This window comes from Barbus barbus, assembly GCF_936440315.1.
Source record: "Barbus barbus genome assembly, chromosome: 26".
Lineage (NCBI taxonomy): Eukaryota > Metazoa > Chordata > Actinopteri > Cypriniformes > Cyprinidae > Barbus > Barbus barbus.
In genome coordinates this window covers 30,299,430-30,324,335 of record NC_136754.1, presented here as the reverse complement: position 1 = coordinate 30,324,335, position 24,906 = coordinate 30,299,430, and the positions used below count along the sequence as shown (strand labels likewise).

Here is a 24,906-nt window from a genome sequence, read left to right as displayed (position 1 = left end):
GATCTAATGATCAGTCCTGGAGTTTGTTCTGCTCTTCCTCCAGATACTCATTCAGACACAATAACATAGAGACTGTTCTCTCTGTGAAGCCCATCATCAGGAGAATAGGAGTGTTTGTGGATCACAGAGCAGGAACTCTGTCCTTCTACAGCGTCTCTGACACAATGAGCCTCATCCACACAGTCCAGACCACATTCACTCAGACCATCTATCCTGGGTTTAGAGTTTATTATTATGGATCATCAGTGAAACTGTGTTGATGATCAGAATAGACTGATGAGAGATTCTACCCATAATGCTTTGACCTGCCGGATAAATCAGTAACAGTGTTATTACTGAGTGTCTTATTTTCTCTTTATGCCATTAATACTGCAACTTTACTGTTGTGATGATTAATAATTGATATTTTTATGTTTTTTCCAATTTTCCAATTTCTGTTCTGATATAAATAACTCTTCTACCCACTTGACGAACAAAGGTGATGGGTTTTATTCCTCCTCTGTGCAGATCTCCAGAAGACAAATCAAGCTCCTCATTATAGCTTCTTCTCTCACCCTAAAATCAGTTGACATAAAAATCAGACAAGTTACAAAAGGAATCATATGTTTCCCTGTGTAACCATAAAATTAGACTACTGCTTAAAAATGAGATTGAAGATAGGAGTCTTACTGGTTATCTAATTCCAATATGACACAAAAGTGAACGAAAATGTCAGTAATGTCAAACACTGATAAGTGACAAGTTCTTCAGAAATGAGGGCGTCACAATCTATCCATGTTATCATCTGCCTAATTTCTACTTAGTGTCAGACAAGTTTGCACCAAAATACCATATTAATGTGATAAAAGAATAAAAGATGAGAGACTATTATAAAAATAATACCACACCTGTTGTATTTCAGCTCTGATCTCTGCCGCACGTCTTGATAAAACATCAGTCTGTGAGAGAGAGTTCTTCACCAGCGGGCTGATCTCTTTCAGGAAGAACATTGTTGTTTATCAGTCTTAGGTTTTTGAATTGTGTGTTTTCTATGTTGCCTAATTGACTCAGTCAACTTTCCTCCATCTGATGGCTTCTATTCCTGGACCAATTGAATTCAAGACTTCACAGTTATGTGTTTAGTTATTAAGCCTGACTCTTTGGTCCTGTGGGGATTTTGCTTATAAGACCAAAGTCCCAAGAGTGGGTCAGGCTCCTTGAGACATTAACAAAGTCATTTTGGGATAAATAGATGACTATTCCCTGCCCTACTTCTAACCACAGGAGAGGAATGGAAAATCAAATCTACAGAATTAACATCACATTTGGAATAGTGTCTAACATAAGCATTTCAGTTTTTTTAAAATTGTGGACATAGAATTAGTCTAATAATAAGTCAGGTAAGTAAATAATATACTATATGGACAAAAGTAAAGGAACACCTGACTGTAACACCAACAAGGACTTTAATGACATCTAATTCTAAATACATAGACATTAATATGGAGTCGGTCCCTCTTTGCAGCAATAACAGCTTCTACTCTATTGAGAAGGTTTTCCAACAAGGTTTTGGTTTCTGTGGGATTCATCCAGTAGAGCATTTGTGAGGTCAGGGATTGATGTTTAATGAGAAGGTCAGGTTTATTCCAGTTCATCCCACAGCTGTTGGATGTGGTTACGGTCAGGGCTCTGTGTTCTTCCACACCAGACTCATCCAGACATGTCTTTATGGACAATGCTTTGTGCACAGAGGCACAGTCATGCTGGACTAGAAGAGAGACTTCCTCACACTGATCCCACAAAGATGGAAGCAAAGCATTGTCCAACATTTCTTGATATGTTGAAAGCATTACTTTTTCCCTTTGTGATTCATCACTCCATAGAACAGGTTTCCACTGCTCCAGAGTCCAGTATTTGTGTGTTCTTTATACTCTACATATGATGCTTGGATTATATTTGTTGATGTGAGGCTTCATGCAGCTGCTCGGCCACAGAAACCCATCCCATGAAGCTCCTGCGGCACAGTTTTTGTGCTGATATCAATGCCAGTGTAAGTTTGGATCTCTTCTGCTCTAGATTCAGCAGAGCGTTGGTGACTTTTGTGCACTTGGTGAGCCGCTCTGTGACTTAACATCTTCAGCTGAGAATTAAAAAAATAATAATTTCAACATTTTTATGTATAAAGCTAAACGCATCGCCGCGTCATGCTGCTGTTCCTAAACACTTCACTTTCTAATAATACTGCTTACCTATTTTTACCACCAATGTTTGTAAATGCAGACTGCATGGCTAGTGCTTGATTTAATACACCTGTAGCAAAGAGTCTGATTGAAACAACTGAATTCAATAATTAAGAGGTGTGTCCCAATACTTTTGTCCATATAGTATAATAAATATTATAAGCCCAATAGTAAGTTAATAAATAATTTTATCTAAGACTTCTCTGAAGTGGTTGGTGGCTGAATACAAACCAAATCATTTTGTTACTCAAATGTCTCTTTACAGCATAACTGAGGTGGAGCTTAATGTTTGTCTAGATTCTGGAGTCTGGAGTCTAATAGACCACTGAACTATTAAAACACAGTTATCCAATTATTTCTCTACTGTAGTTCTATTGTAAGCTATATGCTTCAGGTGTTGTATTTTTGCACCAATGATATCTGGAAAGTTTTCAATCTGTATTCCACACTGCGTAAAATATGTATATAATGTTACATAATGCTATTAAAAAAGCTCCAAACCAATCCAATCCAAGTTTAAGTTTAAATTAAATTCCCATACTGTTTTCTGCATGTTTACTTCACACAAACTTTGAACAATGAATCTGTGTATAAATTAAAAACTGTATACAAATTGAAAATATAAATTATACAGTGGCCACATTTATCAGCTTTAAATCTAACTTGGATGAAACTAAAACCATGTTTCTGCTTTCATACATATTCAGACATTCACAGAAAGCTCAAGGACTGTGCAGTAGCTGAAGAAATGCAGATGCAATAGTTTGAATTCATATCAGTTCATTATCAAGCCATTTACCATTTTGATAATAAATTGTGAATATACATCACAGTCCATTTATCCCCAGTTCAGTGTCTGTATGAGGCTGACATCTAGTGGACATTTCTATTATCTGGGAATTTACAGACACGCCTGTTTTTCTCTCAAACACAGAACCAGGAAGAGTCGGTGTAGAGAAACCGAAACTTAAGTGCTGTTGTCCTGCTTCTTTATATCAGCACTCACATGCAGGGAAATGGCAGAAGCCCGTATTTCAGAGGAGCAGTTCTTGTGTTCAGTGTGTCTGGATCTCCTGAAGGATCCAGTGACCATCCAGTGTGGACACAGTTACTGTAAGAGCTGTATTACAGACTGCTGGAATGAGGAGGATGAGAAGAGAGTCTACAGCTGCCCTCAGTGCAGACAGACCTTCAGTCCAAGACCCATTTTAGGTAAAAACACCATCTTGGCTGAAATGGTGGAGAAACTGAAGAAGGCTAATCTTCAAAGTGTGGTTCCTGCTGGAGCTGGAGATGTTCAGTGTGACGTCTGTACTGGAAGAAAATACAAAGCCATCAAGTCCTGTCTGGTGTGTCTGAACTCTTACTGTCAAACTCATTTTGAGCGTCATGAGGAGTTTCACCCTGGTAACCGACACAAAGTGATCGAGGCCACTGGACGACTGCAGGAGATGATCTGCCAGAAACATGAGAAGCTCCTTGAGGTTTTCTGTCGCACTGATCAGAAATGTATTTGCTTGCTGTGTTTGGTGGATGAACATAAAAACCACGACACTGTATCAGCTGCAGCACAGAGGACAGAGAAACAGGTGAGGACTGATGAGAAATTAAAATTATGCTTAATTTATAGTTGTATTCTTTAAAAGGAAACAATAAGGACTTCAACAACAATAAATTGTCATAGTAAATAATAAACCTTAACAGAGTGATAAATGCTTGAAGCCCCTTTTTCTATTACGGAATTAATATATATATATATAGCCTATATATATTTATATAAGGTTATTGTTGTGGCCTTCTGGTGCCTTACCGCACACAGAAATGGACAAATGCCAGATTAAACTATCAGTAACAGGGACAATGGCATGTAATAGACCAATGAGATATACAAAGGCAGGTGCTGGTGTATAAATTTATTTCTTATTACAATTGCATATACATATAAATGCTAAGAAGTATGTTTCACAGGACAGGTTAATAAAAGTGTATAATGGAATGCAAGCAGGCAAGGTAGGTCATAAGAAGCCCTTTAAATACCCAATACACACAATACTCCAATACACAAGCAGGGAATCACACCACAAACTAATCAATCACCTTCATGTGATACACTGCAATCAGCACACTTCTGTGATCAACTTTAAAGGGAATTATTGCACGTTGCCCAATGCTACATCATAGTCCAGACGCGGGCCGGGCCTCGGGCCTGTTTTATGCTTCTTCTTATTTTTATATTTTAGACATCCATCAATTAGTGATGAAAAAAAATAATTGCAGCGCTGGTGGAAACAACACGAGACCGTGCTACCGTGACTGTCAAGAGCGGCTTGGACGGTGTTTAGTGTCCAGCAGCAGCAGAGAGCGTCCTGTCATCGCTGATGCATGCAATAGGCTAAAGCGTGCCACAAAGCCCCAGCAAAAGTAATTACCATGAACGTGTCCGGAGGAAATAGTAAGGAGATATTTGAATAATTTACGAATAAACTAGTGTTTTCTGAGTCCGACCCTGACTCGTCTTTAGAGAGAAATGTATCTTTATGGATTATGATTATGATTATAATAAAAGAGTTTTTGAATTCAATTAGTTTTATTTCATTAAATAGTATTTTAAAACTTTCTATAGATATATTTGTCATGTCTGTGAGGCATGTATTCGCTGAGTTTTGATTCATTTTTGTGAAGCGCTGCTGTTCAAGACGAGATGGCAGAAAGCCATCATGTTAGTTTTCTTTATTCTATAAAAGCACAACGTTTTGTCGATATTGTGAGCGCACACAAATAAAAGAATACCCTTTACAGTTCCGAATGATGGCGTAACTATCCACTGAAAAAAATGCAAGTGATCGCGGTGGCGCCTCCGTGTCCTGCAAAGCGTGCTTTAGCTTCCACTCTCCACACAAACTATTGGATACAGCTCACATTTATCTAGGTTTAACGTTTAAACATTGCTATGTGCTTGAACTGTTTTAAATCTATAGATTTTATTTTAGGCAAGTCGTGATGATTTGAGAATTGATCAAACAGACTATGATCAGCTTGTATGCTGCTGGCCGCTTGGTTGTTACTTTAAAAACAAAAACTTATATTTAACGAACAAAAAAATGCTCCAAACATTTTTCTAAATTAACTTAATAAAAAAATGAAACAAAATATAATCACTTTGCCATTACATACAAAACTGACCTATTTTAATAGCTGAAGCAGTATTATAATCTGATTTGGGAGAAGCGGGAAAAAGACGGGCTCGGGTCGGACTCGGGCCGGTAATTCTGATAAGCTGTCGGACACGGGTTGGGCTAGGGCCTAAATTTGAGGCCGGTACAGGGCTCTACCGGGAACGCGATCATGATTTCTACAGAGGGGGATTCCTCCGGAAGTGATTGAATGCAGAACACGATCTGTACGGAGGGGGACACAATCCAGATTGGAATCCAAATGTATACGCAATGAAAGAAGGCGTAACTATTATTCTTGCTGTAGTATTGTTGCTGCCGCCGGCGCCATGTCCTGGAGACGCTGTGTTTCATTGTGAAAGCGACAGTACTTTGTTTGGGCTTCCAAAAGAGGACACAACTAGAAATCAGGGGTTAAGTTGTATTTACAACACTGTTCCAGAACAGTTCAACCCAAATATTAGAGTGTGTGCAGCGCATTTTACGGAGGACTATTTCCTGAACCTGGAAGTGAAGCCTACAATGCTGGCTGCTCAAAGACTGTTTCTATAAATTGGGGCAAATCCAACTTTGCAAGGACAGTCTGACGCTTCTGACTCACAGCCTGTAAGTATGTTTTCACTGGGACACAACATCACAATACAGTAAGGGGCATAACATTTCCGTCTCACGCTTGACGTATTCGACCAATCACAACGCACTGGATAGCTGGCCAATCAGAGCATGCCTCTGTTATGTTCTCTCAAACGTGTTGTTTGATAAGACGTTGAGTTAGTGTTCAGTGATGCATCGAGTTCGATTGTGCTGAAAGCATTTTGTCATGCCTGACCAATGTAGATGTTCGTTTACTGGGGTCTGGGACGGGGAGTGAGAAAAGTAAAGTGAGACAACAAGTTGATGCTACTTGCTGTGTCAGTGTGATTCTTGTCAAACACAACATTTGGCGACGAGGATGGCTGATATCGCACTACCACCCCCTGCTCCTTTCCTGGCCCTACCCGGCGAGCCTCCGATTCCCTGGACTCGCTGGTTACAGTCCTTTGAGACTTTCATCTTGGCAGTGGGGCTGACTGACGTGAGCGCAGCCCGCAAAAAAGCGCTGTTACTGCATTGCTTGGGAAGCGAGGGTCAGCGTGTGCTGGGAGCGCTCGAGCCGGACACCGCAAGTGACTATGACACAGCCGTGGAATTACTGACCGCGCATTTTGCAGCCCCACAGAGCGTTCTCTTGCGACGGTTTTTGTTCCGTCAACGACACCAGCTGCCCGGTGAGTCTGTACAACAGTACGTAGCCAACTTGCGGGGATTGGCCAGCTCATGCAAGTTTGGTGCGTTGCAGAACGAAATGATTCGAGACCAGTTAATTGAACATACCAACGATTCAAAAGTGCGTGAAACTCTGCTGTTAGAACCGGATAATTTATCACTGTCCCGGGCAATCACGATTGCATTAAGAATAGAGAGTGCAGCGGCATGTGCGTCGGCTCTGACCAAACAGCAATCAATCGCGGACTGCCCGGCCCCCTCCCCCATGCCACCACTGATGTCACAACCCAGCCAGAACTATACATTAGCGGCAGCAGATTCCCCGGCAGTTATGCTACTGAGGCGCCAGCAGCGGTCTCAGCCACGCCCACAAGCACAAACCTCACGGCCCTGCGATAACTGTGGATCTTCATCTCATCTGTCTAGAGCACAGAACTGCCCAGCCCGTGGCCAGACGTGCCGCAACTGTGGTAAACGCAATCATTTTGCCTCAGTCTGCCGCTCTGCTCCAGCTGTGTCAGCCCAAGCACCCACTATTATTCACAATGTCTACTCTGGACCAGTCTCATTTAAAACATGTTCAGTGCGCTTAAATGATGTGTGTATCCCACTGCTTTTGGACACTGGTGCCAGTGTGTCTCTCCTGAATATGCAAACATATAGCACTTTTTTCGGAGCACGGCCACTTTCGGCACCCTCTGCTTCACTCTGTGGCTATGGCGACTCAAAGATTGACTTAGTGGGTTCACTGCAATTAACCGTTGGGTATGGCAACAAGATGGTGCCCAAATTTACCTTCCATGTTGCCCGTCGCGGGGCCAACCTGATGGGTCTGGATTTGTTTTCGGCTCTGGGATTTTCTCTAGTCGACACTAAGGGAGCTGCAATCCTGACAGTCTCTACGCCTTGGCAGCAAAAGTGGCCTTCCCTGTTTGAAGGTTTGGGATGCCTTACTGCTTTTGCCCTCTCCTGAACCTCTCCTGAACCCCTCCATTAAACCAGTCATCCAACCGCTCCGACGCATTCCCTTGGCTCTCCGTGATGGTGTCTCGGCTGAGCTCAAGCAGCTGCTGGACATTGGCATTATTGAACCAGTGGATGCGTCACCCTGGGTCTCAAACCTGGTGGTGGCTCAGAAGAAATCAGGTGGCCTACGGGTGTGTGTCGACTTGCGAGCGGTGAATAAGGCAGTGATCCCGGACAGGTTCCCTCTGCCTACCTCAGAAGAGCTCACTGCTCAGTTCCATGGCTCAACCGTGTTCTCTAAACTGGATCTTAGACAGGGCTACCTACAAGTGCCTCTTCACCCCAACAGCAGAAACCTCACAGCCTTCGTGACCCATGCAGGTGTGTTTCGATACACGCGTATGCCGTTTGGACTCAGCTCCGCCCCCAGCTGTTTCCAAAAAATCATGGTGTCGGTGTTGGCTGGTATACCGGGGGTGGCCATTTACCTGGATGATGTGGTTATCCATGGGTCCACCCTTGAGAGTCACGATGAACGCCTCAGCAGAGTCTTCACAGCCCTAGCTAAACACAAACTAACTCTCAATGTTGAAAAATGTGTTTTCTCTGCACCGACCATTGAATATGTGGGTTTCCGGCTGTCAGCGGATGGCATCACACCACTTCAATCAAATATAGATGCCATACTGGCAATTCGTGAACCCAGCTCAGCTGTGCAGGTCGCCTCCTTTTTGGGCATGACAGGCTACTACCTGAAGTTCCTCCCACATTATTCCGCTACCACTGCCCCACTACGGCGACTGCTGCGTAAGGATGAGCCATGGGTGTGGTCACAGGCATGCTCTGATGCTGTGCATGTGCTCAAGGTGCAGCTCACCACAGCCCCAGTGTTGGCTCACTTCGATATCTCCAGCCCCACCTGGGTGACCTGCGATGCATCGGCTACAGCCATAGGAGCAGTGCTGTCACAAACACAGCAGGGCATTGAGAAGCCCATTGCCTTTGCGTCACGGGCGCTCAATCAGACAGAGCAGCGTTACTCAGTGGGGGAACGTGAAGCATTAGCCTGCATCTGGGCCTGCGAGAGGTGGCATCTGTATCTCTATGGCCGCGCCTTCACCCTAAGGACAGATCACCAGGCCCTGACAGCGCTACTTTCCACAGCTGGGACAGGCCACAGGCCACTGAGGCTACACCGCTGGTCCGACCGTCTTCGCCAGTATAACTTTGACCTGAAGTTCACCCCGGGCAGAGACAATGTTGTGGCCGATCTACTGTCCCGCTCCGCTCCGCCACACCCCACCACACACATACATACTGACACGGATCAGGTGGAACGGGACATTGTCCAGATGTTACACACACCCCTGCAGGCCGTTGTATCGTTACAAGAATTGAAGGAGGCATCGGAACAGGACCCGGTCCTTTCTCAGCTCAGAGTCTATATTCTGAATGGCTGGCCTCAGGAGGTACCAGAGGGGCTGGCAGCATTTTCCAGAATAAAGCAAGAGCTGTCCTGCTGGAACGACACCTGTGTGGCACGCGGCCTCTGCACAGTCATCCCCAGCACCCTACGTGCACGTGTCTTGGCGATGGCTCACGAGGGCCACCTGGGTATTGTGAAGTTGAAGCAGCGCTGCAGAGACCGGGTTTGGTGGCCAGGGATAGATAAAGACATCGAGGCCCTGGTAAAAGATTGTGCGGCTTGTCTCTTAAGCGGTAAAACTGGTCACCAGGTTCCCCCACCCTTACAACCTCTTGCTTGGCCATCGCAGCCCTGGGACCACCTGCAGCTGGACATTTGTGGTGAGATACAGGGAGTTCCTCATCACCAGCGCTTCCTAGTGGTTGTCTATGACCTGCATTCGAAATGGCCTGAGCTCATTGCCACTGGCTCCGTGACTTCTCAGGTCATAATTAACTTCCTGGACTCTCTGTTTTCTCGCTGGGGCCTTCCAAACACGATCACTACTGACAATGGCCCACAGTTAATCTCAGCTGAGTTCACAACATACCTCAAAAACAAAGGTATTCATCACATCCGCACGGCCTACTATCACCCCCAAGCTAATGGTGGCGTTGAACGCTTCCATCAGTCCCTGAAAAACAGTCTCAGAGCACACTTGTTCCAGGGGTGGACCTTCTCACGGGCCATTCATCACACTTTGCTGCACTACAGGGCCACCCAACACTCTACGACGGGTGTCTCTCCAGCTTTCCTCATGCTTGGCCGTGAGCTCCACCTTCCCCTCGACAGGCTCAGCCCCGCACTACCTAAGGGCCCACTACCGAGAGTCAAGGCCTCTGTCAGCCGCCAGCAGAGAAGAATGAAGCAGAAATTTGATCTCTCGGCACGTGTTAAGGTCCCTGACATAAAGGCCGCAGATTGGGTCAGGGTTCGCAGGCCCCACAGAGATAACAAACTCGCTTCATATTGGTCTGCCCCTCTCCAAGTTACTCATCAGCTGGGCCCAGTCACCTTCTTGCTCAGCAATGGCACACGGTGGCACGCAAGCCGCCTCCGCAAAGTGCCGCCCCCGGCACATACAACAGGCATCACGCCTCAAGCCACACCCCCAGCTTGGCAGGACACCCCAGCACTTCAGCTGACACCTCAGATAGCTCCAGCACAGGCTCCAGACATGCCTATCAACCTGCCAGCTGAGATTTGTGCCTGTCCATCACAGGCTGCCCAGCCTTATCCCCTTGTTTCTCCACGGCCTGTCCGCATTCGTTCTCGCCCAGGGCACTTACAGGACTTTGTGTCAACATTTCATGTGTGAAACCCTGTAGGAGGGGGGGAAATGTTATGTTCTCTCAAACGTGTTGTTTGATAAGACGTTGAGTTAGTGTTCAGTGATGCATCGAGTTCGATTGTGCTGAAAGCATTTTGTCATGCCTGACCAATGTAGATGTTCGTTTACTGGGGTCTGGGACGGGGAGTGAGAAAAGTAAAGTGAGACAACAAGTTGATGCTACTTGCTGTGTCAGTGTGATTCTTGTCAAACACAACAGCCTCGCTTCTCAGAACGATGAGCATTGTAAAAATCAACGTCTTTTAGAAAAGCAGAGCATAGAGGAGCAACAATAATGTACAGTGTGTGGAAAATAATGTTTTATTTTCACCTTAAACCGCATAAACATTGCATTACACCAAATACACAAAATAATGTTCTTTTTAGCAATGTCATATGACCTCTTTAACATGTGGCGCTCGCTCGTACAAATGGGTAGTCGCCCTGTAATTTACATCACCAGATATACGTAGACGGCTCACCTAAAAACTTGTTTACTGACACTGACACATTGTAATATTATATTAACTATTATATTATAATATATTAACTCTGAGATATAAACTCGTGACAGACCTGAGTTATTAAGAGCACATCTCCTTTTTTTTTATATGGCCTATGCCTGTTCAGAGGCATGTTGAGAAAAGTGGTGACGTCACGAACTGGGCCATTTCAAATCCTGGCGTTTCAAAAGGGTAGAAAACAAAAACTTGGAGTTAAATTTGATATATGAAATGTGCAAAATGTTATTGTGGACTAACCTCTTATATGAACAAATAACAAGGACATTTTGAATTTGTGTTTCATTTAACCACTAACATTCCAAAAAAATATTTTTAGCCTGTGAATCCACTCCACAAATATTGGATCCACACAACCTTTATGTAATGATTTAGTGATATATTGTATGTAATTTAACATTAAGCATTTTTTTTCTCCGCAGAGACACATGAAGGAGATGCAGAAGACGCTCCAGCAGAGAATCCAGCAGAGAGAGAAAGATCTCCAGCAGCTGAGAGAGGCTGTGGAGTCTCATAAGGTGAGTCTGGAGAAGAAGAGAAGTTTGTCTCTGTCTCAGTTCAGACTCACTGAAGCCTGAATCACTGTGTGTCCTAACAGCGCTCTGCACAGACAGCAGTGGAGGACAGTGAGAGGATCTTTACTGAGCTCATCCGCTCCATTGAGAGAAGCCGCTCTGAGCTGATACGGCTGATCAGAGATCAGGAAAAGCAAGCAGTGAGTGGAGCTGAAGGACGACTGGAGCGACTGGAGCAGGAGATCAATGATCTGAGGAGGAGAGACGCTGAGCTGGAGCAGCTTTCACACACACAGGATCACATCCAGTTCCTGCAGGTAACACAGATCTAGAAGAACAGCATCATAGTGGACTTGAGCAGATCCTGCTGTGACACCAGACTCACAGAGAAACATTTGAGAATCAGAATCAGAATCAGAATGAGCTTTATTGGCTGTAGTGTTGTTGTGACAGAAGGTCCACAGTGCAACAGAAAGACAGTAACAGGACAGGACACAGGTAATAAAAACAAAATAAGAAGAAATAGCCAATAACCAATGTACAAAGCAGCAAAGAAAAAAAAAATATATATATAATATATAATATAGACAACTATGTATGTACAGGTCAAGTATGTGCCAATTAAAAATTAGAAAAATAAAAATAAAATAAGGGAGTGTGTTGAATGGATAATGTATTAGTTGTGCGTTCCACATTTATTATTGAGTGTTCATGAGATGCATTGCCTGAGGGAAGAAACTGTTCCTGTGTCTGGTCGTTCTGGTGCTCAGAGCTCTGTAGCGTCGACCAGACGGTAACAGTTCAAAGAGGGAGTGTGCTGGATGTGAGGGGTCTAGAGTGATTTTACCAGCCCTTTTGCTCACTCTGGATGAGTACAGTTCTTGGAGAGTGGGGAGGGTTGTGCCAATGATTCGCTCAGCAGTCCGGACTACACTCCGTAGTCTTCTGAGGTCAGATTTGGTAGCTGAGCTGAACCAGACAGTTATTGAGGTGCAGAGGATGGATTCAATGATGGCGGAGTAGAACTGTTTCAGTAAGTCCTGTGGCAGGTTGAACTTCCTCAGCTGGCGAAGAAAGTACAACCTCTGCTGGGCCTTCCTGACAATGGACTCAATGTGAATGTCCCACTTCAGGTCCTGAGAGATGGTGGTGCCCAGGAATCTGAATGACTCCACTGCAGTCACAGTGCTGTTCATGATGGTGAGTGGGGGGAGAGCAGGGGGTTTCTCCTGAAGTCCACAATCATCTCCACAGTTTTGAGCGTGTTAAGCTCCAGGTTGTTGAGACTACACCAGACAGCCAGCTCCTTTACCTCCTGTCTGTAAGCAGACTCGTCACCGTCCTGGATGAGGCCGATCAGTGCGGTGTCATCTGCAAACTTCAGGAGCTTGACAGAGGGGTCTTTAGATGTGCAGTCGTTGGTGTAGAGGGAGAAGAGCAGTGGGGAGAGTACGCAGCCCTGAGGAGCTCCAGTGCTGATGGTTCGAGTGCTGGATGTGAATTTGCCAAGCTTTACTAACTGCTGTCTGTCTGTCAGGAAGCTGTTGATCCACTGGCAGACGGAGGTGGGGACGGAGAGCTGGGTTAGTTTATTCTGAAGTTAGTTTATAGTTTCCGTGATAATGGTGTTAAAAGCGGAGCTGAAGTCCACAAACAGGATCCTCACATAAGTCCCTGGTCTGTCCAGATGCTGCAGGATGAAGTGCAGTCCCATGTTGACAGCATCATCCACAGACCTGTTTGCTCTGTAGGCAAACTGCAGGGTGTCCAGTAAGGGTCCGGTGATGTCCTTCAGATAAGCCAAAACCAGTCTTTCAAATGATTTCATGGCTACAGACGTTAGAGCCACAGGTCTGTAGTCATTAAGTCCAGTAGTTTTGGGTTTCTTTGGGACAGGGATGATGGTGGAGCATTTGAAGCATGAGGGGACTTCACACAGCTCCAGTGATCTATTGAAGATCTGTGTGAAGATGGGGGCCAGCTGATCAGCACAGATTTTTAGGCAGGCTGGTGACACACCATCTGGACCAGGTGCTTTCCTTCTTTTGTTCTTCCTGAAGACCTGGCACACATCGTCTTCGCTGATTTGAATCGTAGATGTGGGGGAGAGAGGGGTTGCTGGAGGTGTTAATGGTTGTGTGAAGAGGTGTTCTGGGCGGGTGTGGGGTGATCGTTCAAAACGACAAAAGAACTCGTTTAAGTCGTCTGCCAGGTGTGTCTTTGTAGCTGGTGATATCCTTCATTCCTATCCACACTGAAGCAGGATCACTGGTAGAGAATTTTTCCCTGAGCTTATCAGAATAATTCATCTTTGCCACTCTGATCTCCTTTTCCAGTGTGTATTTGGCCTGTTTGTACAAGACTTTATCCCCCTTTCTGTGAGCATCTTCTTTGGCCTGACGGAGCTGTCTGAGTTTGGCAGTGAACCATGGTTTGTCATTGTTGTAGAATAGATGAGTCCTGGTAGGAATGCACATATCCTCACAGAAACTGATATAAGATGTTACAGTCTCTGTGAGCTCGTCCAGATCATTTGCAGCAGCTTCAAAAACAGTCCAATCAGTGAGAGAGAAACAGGCTTGTAAATCCCGCTCTGTTTCGTTAGTCCATCTTTTAACAGATCTTAATACAGGCTTTGCAGACTTAAGTTTCTGCCTGTAGGACGGAATAAGATAAACCAAACAGTGATCAGAGAGTCCTAAAGCTGCTCGTGGGACAGAGTGATATGCGTCCTTTATTGTTGTGTAACAGTGATCCAGTATATTACTGTCTCTGGTGGGACATGTGATGTGCTGTCTGTATTTTGGCAGTTCACGGGAGAGATTTGCTTAATTATATAAGTCCCCGAGAATGATTAAAACAGAGTCCGGGTGATGTTGCTCACTCTCTGTGATCAGATCAGCGAGTTTCTGTAAAGCTGTGCTCACGTGCGCTTGTGGTGGAATGTAAACACTTACGAGAATGAACGAGCAGAACTCCCGCGGCGAATAGAACGGCTTGCAGTTAATGAAGAGCGTTTCTAGATCTGAACAGCACATCTTCTTTAACACAGTTACATCTGTACACCACCTCTCATTGATGTAGAAGCACGTCCCGCCGCCGCGTGATTTCCCCGTTGATTCCGTGTCCCGATCTGCTCTGATCAGCTGATAATTAGGCAGATGAATCGCGCTGTCCGGTATGTCGCCATTCAACCAGGTTTCTGTGAAACACAAAGCAGCAGAGTTAGAAAAATCCTTGTTTGTCCAGGAGAGCAGAAGGAGTTCGTCCGTTTTGTTGGGTAGAGAGCGGAGATTCGCCAGATGGATGCTAGGCAACGCCGTTCGAAATCCACGCTGACGAAGTTTCACGAGCGCTGCGGCTCTCTTCCCCCGTCTGCGCGCCTTCCTGAAGCTTTTGACCAGAGCTACGGCTCCGCCAACTACAATGTCCAGCAAAACGTCTGAAAAATAAAAAACCGGTAGAAGATTTTGTGGTGTGTTCTGCCGAATGTTCAGCAGATCATCCCTGGTAAAACTGATCTTATTTGAAAAACAAAAAACAGGAAAAACAAACAAAAACAATACAAACATTGAAGAGCAATGCACAATAGCTGCCATCACCAGCGCCATTTTGGAATGTAATGTAATAAGACACTCATGAAATGTAATTTCATGAGTGTCTTATTATATAATCTTCAGTCAGACTCTCATCTCATCATCATCTTCTGAAAGAAACAAATGGCTTTTGGCTCAAATGGTTCTCATGTCAGAACTTTTCTTTCACTTGTATAAACGGTGTCCCCGTGTGGAGCTGATGAGTTGTGATTTGTGTTTTCTGTAGAGTTTCCAGTCTCTCTCAGCTCCTCCTGAATCTACAGACGTAAATGATGATCTCTTCAGTTCTCTCGTCTCTTTTGATGATCTGAGAGAATCTGTTCATCAGCTGAGAGACAGACTAGAGGATTTCTGTAAAGTGGAGCTCAAGAAGATCTCAGACAGAGGTAAAGTCCTGGGTCCTCATCAAGAGTGCGTAGAAAATGTTCTATATTTGGTCCTACAAATAAAATTTTGAATGTAACTACAAACAAATCTGTATTTATCAAACATGCGCAGGCAGATCTTATGCACACCAGTAATAATCATTGCTGATAAATCCCACATGTTCTTAAGCACCACGCTCTCATTCACGTTCATGGTCATTTGCATTCAGAAACGTCTCCAATGAACCATATATGGTGACAACACTCCCTTTATCATGTGAATGTATACGTCTTCACAAAAGTCATGGCAAAAAAAGTGAAAGAAAGAAGCCATTCTGTGCTCTCACTAAGTAGATCAGGGCACTCTTTGAAAACACGTTCTCTGTGCAGCGCATGGTTCGCCAAATCTTCCAGCAAAGCGAGATCAGCCATGACCATATAGCTATCAAATCGACTTCCCAACTGTCATTTATAGCTTTTCACACTAATTGTGCAAATGTTTAGCTTGAAATATGAAATTAATAATTGAGTATTTGCAATTAAAGGACACAGGACACATGCGCCAGCACTTTCTTTTTCTAGTATCACCATCCTACCACTAGATACTCTGCGTAAGAATGCTCAGAGTTGGGCTTATGGTTACACACATACGTCTAAGTACAAGTTAGTAGATACTACACTTTGCATGAAACTGTTCTTATGCACTCATTACACACACATCTGTGCGTACACACTCTTGATAAATGAGGGCCCTGCAGATTCATCTGCTCTCAGAAACGAGTCCATCATCATCATCTCATATCATGGAGAACATCATATTAGAAATGTGTTAGGAATGGATGCAGGATCATGAGAATCACACTGTTCATGTCTGTTGATTTCCACAGTCACATTCACCAACATTGTTCCCAGGACCAGGAACCACTTCCTACAATGTAAGTCAGTAAGAAAACAAGCAGAAAACAAGAAAACTAGTGTGTTCATGTTCTTCCTGTATAAGGTGAAAGAAGAGTTTTGTAATTGATGATGTAAATGATGATTAGCACAGGATATCTGGTCATCTGTACTGAGACACTGATGATACACTGAACATGAAGAGTTCAGCTACATGAAAAGATCAAATAGGATCATAATTCCTGATTCTGATGTGTTTTATCTCCTTCAGATTCCCAGCAGCTCACTCTGGATCTGAACACAGTGAATAAACGCCTCCGTCTGTCTGAGAGAAACAGAGTGATTACTGTCACTGGCACAGATCAGCCGTATCCTGATCATCCAGACAGATTTGATGGTTATGCTCAGGTGTTGTGTAGAGAGAGTGTGTGTGGACGCTGTTACTGGGAGCTGGAGTGGAGTGGAGGTAAATATAGTAGTGTGTCTATATCAGTGTCATATAAGAGCAGCAGGAGGAAGGGACGGGTTTTTGAGTGTTTGTTTGGATATAATGAGCAGTCCTGGAGTTTGTACTGCCATCCCTCCAAATACTCATTCAGACACAATAACATACAGACTGATCTCTCTGTGAAGCCCGTCAGCAGTAGAATAGGATTGTATGTGGATCACAGTGCAGGAACTCTGTCGTTCTTCAGCGTCTCTGAAACAATGACCCTCATCCACACAGTCCAGACCATATTCACTCAGCCGCTCTATCCTGGGTTTTATGTTGGTTCTGGATCATCAGTGAAACTGTGTTGATGAATCAGAATAGACTGATGAGAGATTCTACCCATAATGCTTTGAGCTGCATGTTCAATCAGTAACAGTGTTATTGAATCTCTTCGTTTCTCTTCATGACATTAATACAGCTGGACTTCTGTCAGTGAAATAACATGAATCAGAATAAATGTAATAAATCTTCACATATAGACAGTAAGATCAGTGTGTTTGAGTCCTGTTGAGTGACCATGTGTTTTTGTGCTTTTCTCATCTGTCATTTAGTTAATCATATTAATAATAATAATGATTAATAATTGATATTTTTATTTTTAATAAGTTATTTTTTATATGTTTTCAATGTGTTATTTCTGTTCTATGGCTGATATAAATAACTCTTCTACCCATCTTGACGAACAAAGGTGATGGGTTTTATTCCTCCTCTGTGCAGATCTCCAGAAGACAAATCAAGCACCTCATTATAGCTTCTTCTCTCACCCTAAAATCAGTTGACATAAAAAAATCAGACGAGTCACAAAAGGAATCATATGTTTCCCTGTGTAACCATACAATCAGACTACTGCTTAAAAAATGAGATTCAAGATAAGAGTCAGCTGGTTATCTAATTCCAATATGATACAAAAGTGAACAAAAATGCCAGTAAAGTCAAACACTACAAAGTGACAAGTTCTTCAGAAATGAGGGCATGTCACACAATCTATCCATGTTGCCATCTGCCTAATTTCTACTTAGTGTCAGAGGTTAATTAATCCTACTATAGAAGTTTATAATCGCTGTAGGAAGAAGGATTTAGTTCTTGTAGCTGAATTCTTTAATATTAGTGTTCCAAAAGAGTCTACTAAGCAGGTTATTAAGGAACAGCTTTATGATGAAAGCTTTATGATGAATTGGTTTCTGCTGGTATTTTGCCAGGTCAATCGGAAGCAGATGAGGAGGAGTTCATAGCCCGTGTGGAGACTTCAGAGGTTTTTCTTAATGCAGATGCCTCTGAATCAAGTAATGAAACCAGGTTGGCTGTTAAATTGAAAGAGTTGGATTTGTTGATTTAAATTGCGCGTCGTACAAGCGGAAACCGAGCGCGCTGTTAAACTGCATCAATTGGATTTACAAATGAGTGGGGGAATGAGTAAACCAATTCCAGTTCCTCGTACAAAAATTTATTCGGATGTGACGATGTCGGTAAGTCAGCCAACTCCTGCTGAACGCTCTGATTTTGATGCGAGTAGGTATATTAAGCTTGTCCCTCTTTTTAGAGAGGCTTAAGTAGATGCTTATTTTATCGCATTTGAACGTGTTGCGTGCCCTAGAGAAGACAATGTCACTGACTTTGGTGGGGAGGGACAAACTAGTCAAATGGTTTTGGACATTTCTGTTAATGGACACTCTCTGAAAGCTTTGCTGGACACTGATAGTTCATTGTCTCTTATTAAGTCTTGTCATGTCTCTAACGTCAACAATGCTTCTACAACGGCAGTACAATGTGTACATAGGGATGTGAAGAGGTATCCCTGGGCAGAAGTGTTAGTTGGTGTGCAGGACCAAGTGTACATGCTAAATGTAGCAGTAGTGGACAATCTGCCTGCTGATACAATTTTGGTAAGGGACATGCCTGTGCTGACTGATTTGCTGATTACTGATGTGAATGTTGACCATGATGTTAACCTGAATGTTGAAACTGATGTTAATGTGACCACTAATGACACTGAACAATCTTTTCCTGCTGTGACAAGCGCCTAAGCTAAGGCAGGTGTTCAGCCCTTGCCAGACTTTGACAATAGTCTGCTGCATGGTGGAACTAAAGGCCCGAGAATGACACGCCGCCAGTGGCGTCTCATAAAGTACATGGGTACTCCAGTCCCTAAACCTTCCACGGAGGGTCTTGAGGTTAATGGCTGGCAGGTCCCAGAAAACAGTGAACAGCAACGGGAAGATGAAACCTTGAAACAGTTGTTTGCAAAAGTTGGTTGTACAAGTGATCTTAATGTGGGCAATGAACAGTAAGTTTTGCAAAATGATGTGTTGTATGTGCAAACGGGTGATGTTTTACGTTTAATTGTGCCCCTGTCTTGTCGCCCCCTAGTGTTACATCTGGCACATACGGTTCCATGGGCGGGCAACAAAACATACACACGCATTAGTTCACGATTCTATTGGCCAACCATGTACACTGATGTCCAAACATACTGCACTACATGTTCCATATGCCAAAAGACCAGTACTGTGCATCAGCGGGATAAGTGCACCACTACATCCGCTACCCATCATATCTACCCCCTTTCAACGCATCGCCATGGACATTGTGGGACCACTTGAGAAGAGCAATGGGGGACATGACATCTTACATCATCTGTGACTACGCGACAAGGTACCCGAAAAACCTTCCCACCATCACTACGCCGAAAGTCATCCACGCTCTCATCCAGCTGTTCTCCAGGGTAGGCATCCCAGAGGAGATTCTAACCGACCAAGGTATGAACTTAACTTCCCGCCTGATGAAGCAGCTCCACCAGCAACTGGGTATCACCGCGGTGAGAACCAGTCCCTACCACCTGCAAACTGACGGACTGGTGGAGAGATTCAATCAGACACTGAAGAGCATGCTGCAGAAGTTCGTCACAGACACAAGACGCGATTGGGACAAGTGGCTGCCCTTCATCTAGATCTCAAGCCTCAACCGGCTTTTCCCCCTTCGAGCTCCTGTATGGGTGGCAGGTCCAAGGCCCATTGGACCTGCTGAAGAAGGCCTGGATGGCGCTAGCAGATAAGACAGAGGAGAGGAGCATTATTAAGTTCATCTTGGAAATGAGAAATCGGCTCGAGTGTTACAGAGAAGAAGCTAAAGAGAGGCTACAGCAGGCACAAGCATCACAAAAGAAGTGGTACGATCAACAGGCACGATTCCGTCAACTACATCCGGGGCAAAAGGTGCTGTTACTGTTATCTCCACACCTCCACAAACAAGCTCCTGGCAAAGTGGCAAGGGCCATACACCGTGGTAAGGAAGATGGGACCAGCAACTTATGCGATTCACCACCCTGACAAGAGGAAATCGCACCAGACCTGCTGAAGGAATGGAAAGAAACACCCAATAAGACACCAGAGAGGTCGTTGATGTTAAGAAAGGTGGATGATGAGGAAGAGGATGAGCCCGCTCCAGAGGTGAGACCTCAGGGACACCCTGCAAAGGTGAACTTGAGCCATCTGAATGATCCTTAAGGACTGAAATGCAAGTCCTCCTGGACCGCTTCCCATACTGTTCCGTCAGAGGCCTGGATGGAGAGAACTGGTACAGCACAGCATCCACCTTACAGATACAACCCCTTCACAACAGCAGCCGTACCAAATACCAGAGAGACTACTGAAGCCATTGAAGGAGGAAATTGAGATGATGAAGGAGTTGGATGTAATCGAACCATCCAACAGCGAATGGAGTAGCCCCCTCGTCATCGTCCCGAAGAAGGATGCGTGTCCTTGCGTGTCTGTGTATACATCCTCAAGCTTAATGCCCAGTCAAGGTTTGATGCCTACCCGATGCCTAGAATTGATGACTTGCTGGAGCGGATAGGACAGGCCCGGTACATCACTACCTTGGATCTGTATAAGGGGTACTGGCAGGTGCCCCTTGATCCGAATTCCAAACCATACACAGCATTCAGGACGCCAGTGGGACTGTTCCAGTTTACAGTCCTACCCTTTGGGCTGCATGGGGCACCTGCGACCTTCCAGCGACTCATGGATCAAGTTCTCCAGGGCTGCGAAAGTTGGTCTGCTGCATACTTGGACGATGTTGTGATCTACAGCAATACATGGGCAGACCACCTGGAACAACTACGACAGACTCTGGAGAAGATCCAAGCAGCGGGCCTGTCCTTGAATGTGGCGAGTGGGCTAGGCAAGAGACCAGCTACCAGGAATACCATCTGGGCAATGGCGAACTGCGACCCCAGGTATGCAAGGTGGAAGCAATTCAGCGCAGTGCCCGACCTAGGACAAAAAGGTGGTGAGATCATTCCTGGGCCTAGTGGGCTGGTACCGCAGATTCATCCCGGACATTGCTAACATTGCAACATCACTAACGGACTTGCTAACCAAAACTGGGAAGAACCCGGTGGCATGGACTGGTGCCTGTGAGGAAGCGTTCAACACCCTAAAAGAGAGGATGTGCTCCGGCCCAGTCCTACAAAGCCCCAACTTCGATCAGCGGTTCCTGGTGCAAGTGGACGCTTCAGGAAGGGAATTGGAGCGGTACTAGCCCAGGGGACTGCGGGAGAGGAGAAGCCAGTCCTGTTCCTGAGTAGGAAACTGTTGCCTAGAGAAACCAGGTATTCCACGATCAAGAAGGAGTGTCTCGCAATTAAGTGGTCCCTGGAATCCCTCCGATACTACCTCTTGGGGAGAGTTTGACCTGGAGATGGAGCTTCGGGCATTGATGTCGATTCTCACGATGAAAGATCATAATGCCCGCATCACGAGATGGTACCTAGCTCTCCAGCCTTACAGTTTCAAGGTACGACATCGGCCTGGGAGGCTTAACCTGATTGCTGACTACCTGTCCCGGTACCCGGACAGTACGCGGCTTGGAGAGGGTGGAGGTAATGTGAAGAGTTGATCTTCACCGCTGGGAACGGCAGTACTGGCACACACATTATACATCTACATACACACTTACCTCATTCCAACCCCTGCTGTTTAGCCATCTCGATGGCACACGGACATTTCACACACTCTTCTCCCCCTTTACAGTATACATACCCCAGATAAACCACACAGACACACTGTTGTTAGTTTGAAGTTTTATTGTTAGTTTGTTTTGTCTCGTGTGTGTGTGTGGGAAGTAGTCGGACTCCCACGTTGCGCTGGCGAAACCAAACGATCAAGCGGCGCCCGCTTATGACATCACGGCTGCGCCGCGCCGGTGCAATGCGATGCGATTATAGTCCGACAAAACCATTGTTGTTTTTGTGGAGGGGACTGTGTCGTCTTTTCTGTGGAGAGAAAAGAGGGTAAATGTTAATGATTTGTGTTATCAATATGTGTTAATAATGGTTTATTAGTTTTTGTTTCATAATGTGATTGATGTTGTACATGAAGTTTATGATTTAAAAATGAGATTATAAGATTAAATACTTACCTGTTAATGGTACCCTCCGGCAAGGGGGTGGAGCCTGGCCTATAAGAAGGGAGGCCAGGCTCACATCAAGTGCTTGTTTACCAAGTCAGCGAACATGCTACTGCGGTGCCGTAAGCAAAACTAGACCTCTTGTATATTGATACTCGTTTGTACATATTATTTGTTGTTTATTTTGTTCTTTTATTTTTTTGTTGGTACTTTGCTATTTTTTTTTTTTTTTTTTTTGACTGAGCACTTGTGTAAATACTCTCACCACTGGATATTTTTACGGCGCACTGTAAATAAAAGTCACCTTTCATTTACTCCTACGGGTCAAGCCATCATTTTTTTGTTTTGTTTTTGAGTCCACTGCATCACATCTGGACATAGAATTAGTCTAATAAAGGCAAGTAAGTACTACACTATATGGACAAAAGTAAAGAAACACTGGACTGTAACACCAACTAGGACTTTAATGACATCTAATTCTAAATACATAGACATTAATATGGAGTTGGTCCCTCTTTGCAGCTATAACAGCTTCTACTCTACTCTATAGATTAGATTAGATTAGATTAGATTCAACTTTATTGTCATTTATGCAGAGTACAAGTACAGAGCTAATGAAATGCAGTTAGCATCTAACCAGAAGTGCAAGAATATAGTGTTTTATATACATATAAGTGCAGAGTAAATGAAGTAAATGATTTACAGAATGTACAGTGGAATTGCTATATACAGTATTGAGCAGAGTATATACAGAATATAAATAGGAATGCAATGTAGGGATTGTATGTACATTATGAACAGAGCAATGTGGGATTATATATACATATTATGAACAGCAGAAACGTGAGAACAGTGGTAATAAATAAATAAATACAGCTGGATGAGTGTGTGCAAGTATTGATAGGACAATGTATTCTATGCAAAATAACAGTAGTGCAATATTATAGAAATAGTTTACTGGGCTTTGTACAGTAACAACTTTAGACAGTTTATATTGTAATAACTTTGACAATGTGCAGTCTGTGCAAAATATGAATAGTGCAAATGCATGTGTGTAAAGTACTGTGACCAGTGCAGTAATAAGCAGGTGCAGGAGTTAGATTAGTGGTGTGGCGTTCAGAAGTGTCACAGCCTCGGGGAAGAAGCTCTTCCTGAGCCTACTAGTGCGAGAGCGTAGGCACCTGTAACGCCTGCCGGATGGAAGGAGGGTGAAAAGTCCATGGTTAGGGTGAGAGGCATCCTTGATGATGTTTCTTGCCCTGCCCAGACAGCGCTTATGATAAATGTTCTCAATGGAAGTTAACTGGGTGCCGGTGATCCGTTGAGCAGTTTTCACCACCCGCTGGAGTGCTTTGCGGTCAGATGCGGAGCAATTGCTGTACCATACTGAGATGCAGTTCGTGAGTATGCTCTCAATGGTACAGCGGTAGAATTCCACAAGGATCCTGGGATTCAGGTGAACTTTCTTAAGGCTCCTTAAGAAGTAAAGGCGCTGCTGTGCCTTTTTGACCAGAGTGGAGGTGTTATGGGACCAGGTGAGGTCATCAGAGATGTGGATGCCAAGGAACTTGAAACTCGACACACGCTCCACTACAGCTCCGTTGATGTAGATGGGTGTGTGTGCATGACTCCTAGTCCGCCTGAAGTCCACAATGATCTCCTTTGTTTTCTGGGTGTTTAGTTCTAGATTGTTGGCGGCACACCACACAGCCAGGTGCTGCACCTCATCCCTGTAGGCTGACTCATCGTCATCCTTGATCAGACCTACCACCGTGGTGTCGTCTGCAAATTTGATTATGGTGTTGGAGCTATAAACAGGAACACAGTACAGGAGAGGGCTCAGTACGCAGCCCTGTGGCACGCCGGTGTTCAGGGTGATGATGGAGGAGGAGAGGTTATCTAACTTAACAGACTGAGGTCTGTTAGTCAGAAAATCTAGAATCCAATTGCAGATGGGTGTGCTGATTCCAAGCTGGCTGAGCTTGGAGATCAGCTTGGAGGGGATTACTGTATTGAATGCAGAACTGAAATCTATGAACAGCATTCTCACATGTGTGTTTTGACTGTCCAGGTGGGTGAGGGCAGAGTGAAGTGCTGTTGAGATGGCGTCCTCTGTTGACCTATTGTGGCGATAGGCAAATTGGAATGGGTCCAGTGTAGCAGGGAGACAGGATTTTAAGTGGGATGCAACCAGTTTCTCAAAACACTTGGCAATGATGGGGGTGAGTGCAACAGGACGGAAGTCGTTAGGGACCGAGGCAGTGGAGTGTTTCGGTACTGGTACGATGGTGGAGGTTTTGAAGATAGTGGGGACAGATGTTTGGGCCAGGGACAGATTGAAAATGTCCGTGAAGACCTCAGCTAGCTGCTCAGGTCAGCAGCTAGCACAGGTGCATGTCAGTAAATTTTTTCTTGTAAGTTATTTCAAAAAGTGAAATTTTATATATTTTAGATTCATTGCACGTAAAGTAAAACACTTCAAAAGTTTTTTTTTTTTTTTTTTTTTGCTTACAGCTCATGAAAGTCAAAAATCTGTATCAAAATATTAGAATATTTACATTTGAGTTTCAATTAATGACCATCCCTACAGTATAAATTCCGGGTGTCTCTTGTCTTTGAAGCCACAATAATGGAGAAGACTGCTGACTTGGCAATGATCCAGAAGACGAACATTGACGTCCTCCACAAAGAGGGTAA

General features: G+C 44.4%; 1 protein-coding gene across 1 annotated transcript; it reads left to right on the top strand.

Moving 5' to 3' along the window:
- Positions 1-3,151: 3,151 nt before the first annotated feature.
- LOC306846184 (E3 ubiquitin/ISG15 ligase TRIM25-like) lies at positions 3,152-17,287 on the top strand. The gene is made up of 6 exons (XM_079379338.1): positions 3,152-3,808; positions 11,363-11,458; positions 11,539-11,772; positions 15,278-15,437; positions 16,304-16,351; positions 16,582-17,287. The coding sequence occupies exons 1-6, from the start codon at positions 3,236-3,238 to the stop codon at positions 17,109-17,111; spliced, it is 1,641 nt and encodes a 546-aa protein (XP_079235464.1). The 5' UTR covers positions 3,152-3,235; the 3' UTR covers positions 17,112-17,287.
- The last annotated feature ends 7,619 nt before the right edge of the window (positions 17,288-24,906 follow it).

Excerpts from the sequence above, each read along its gene's own strand:
- LOC306846184 (XM_079379338.1), top strand. The coding sequence starts at position 3,236 with ATGGCAGAAGCCCGTATTTCAGAGGAGCAGTTCTTGTGTTCAGTGTGT. Across the intron at positions 11,459-11,538 it reads AGGCTGTGGAGTCTCATAAG|CGCTCTGCACAGACAGCAGT; the intron begins GTGAGTCTGGAG and ends GTGTCCTAACAG. Across the intron at positions 16,352-16,581 it reads CAGGAACCACTTCCTACAAT|ATTCCCAGCAGCTCACTCTG; the intron begins GTAAGTCAGTAA and ends TATCTCCTTCAG.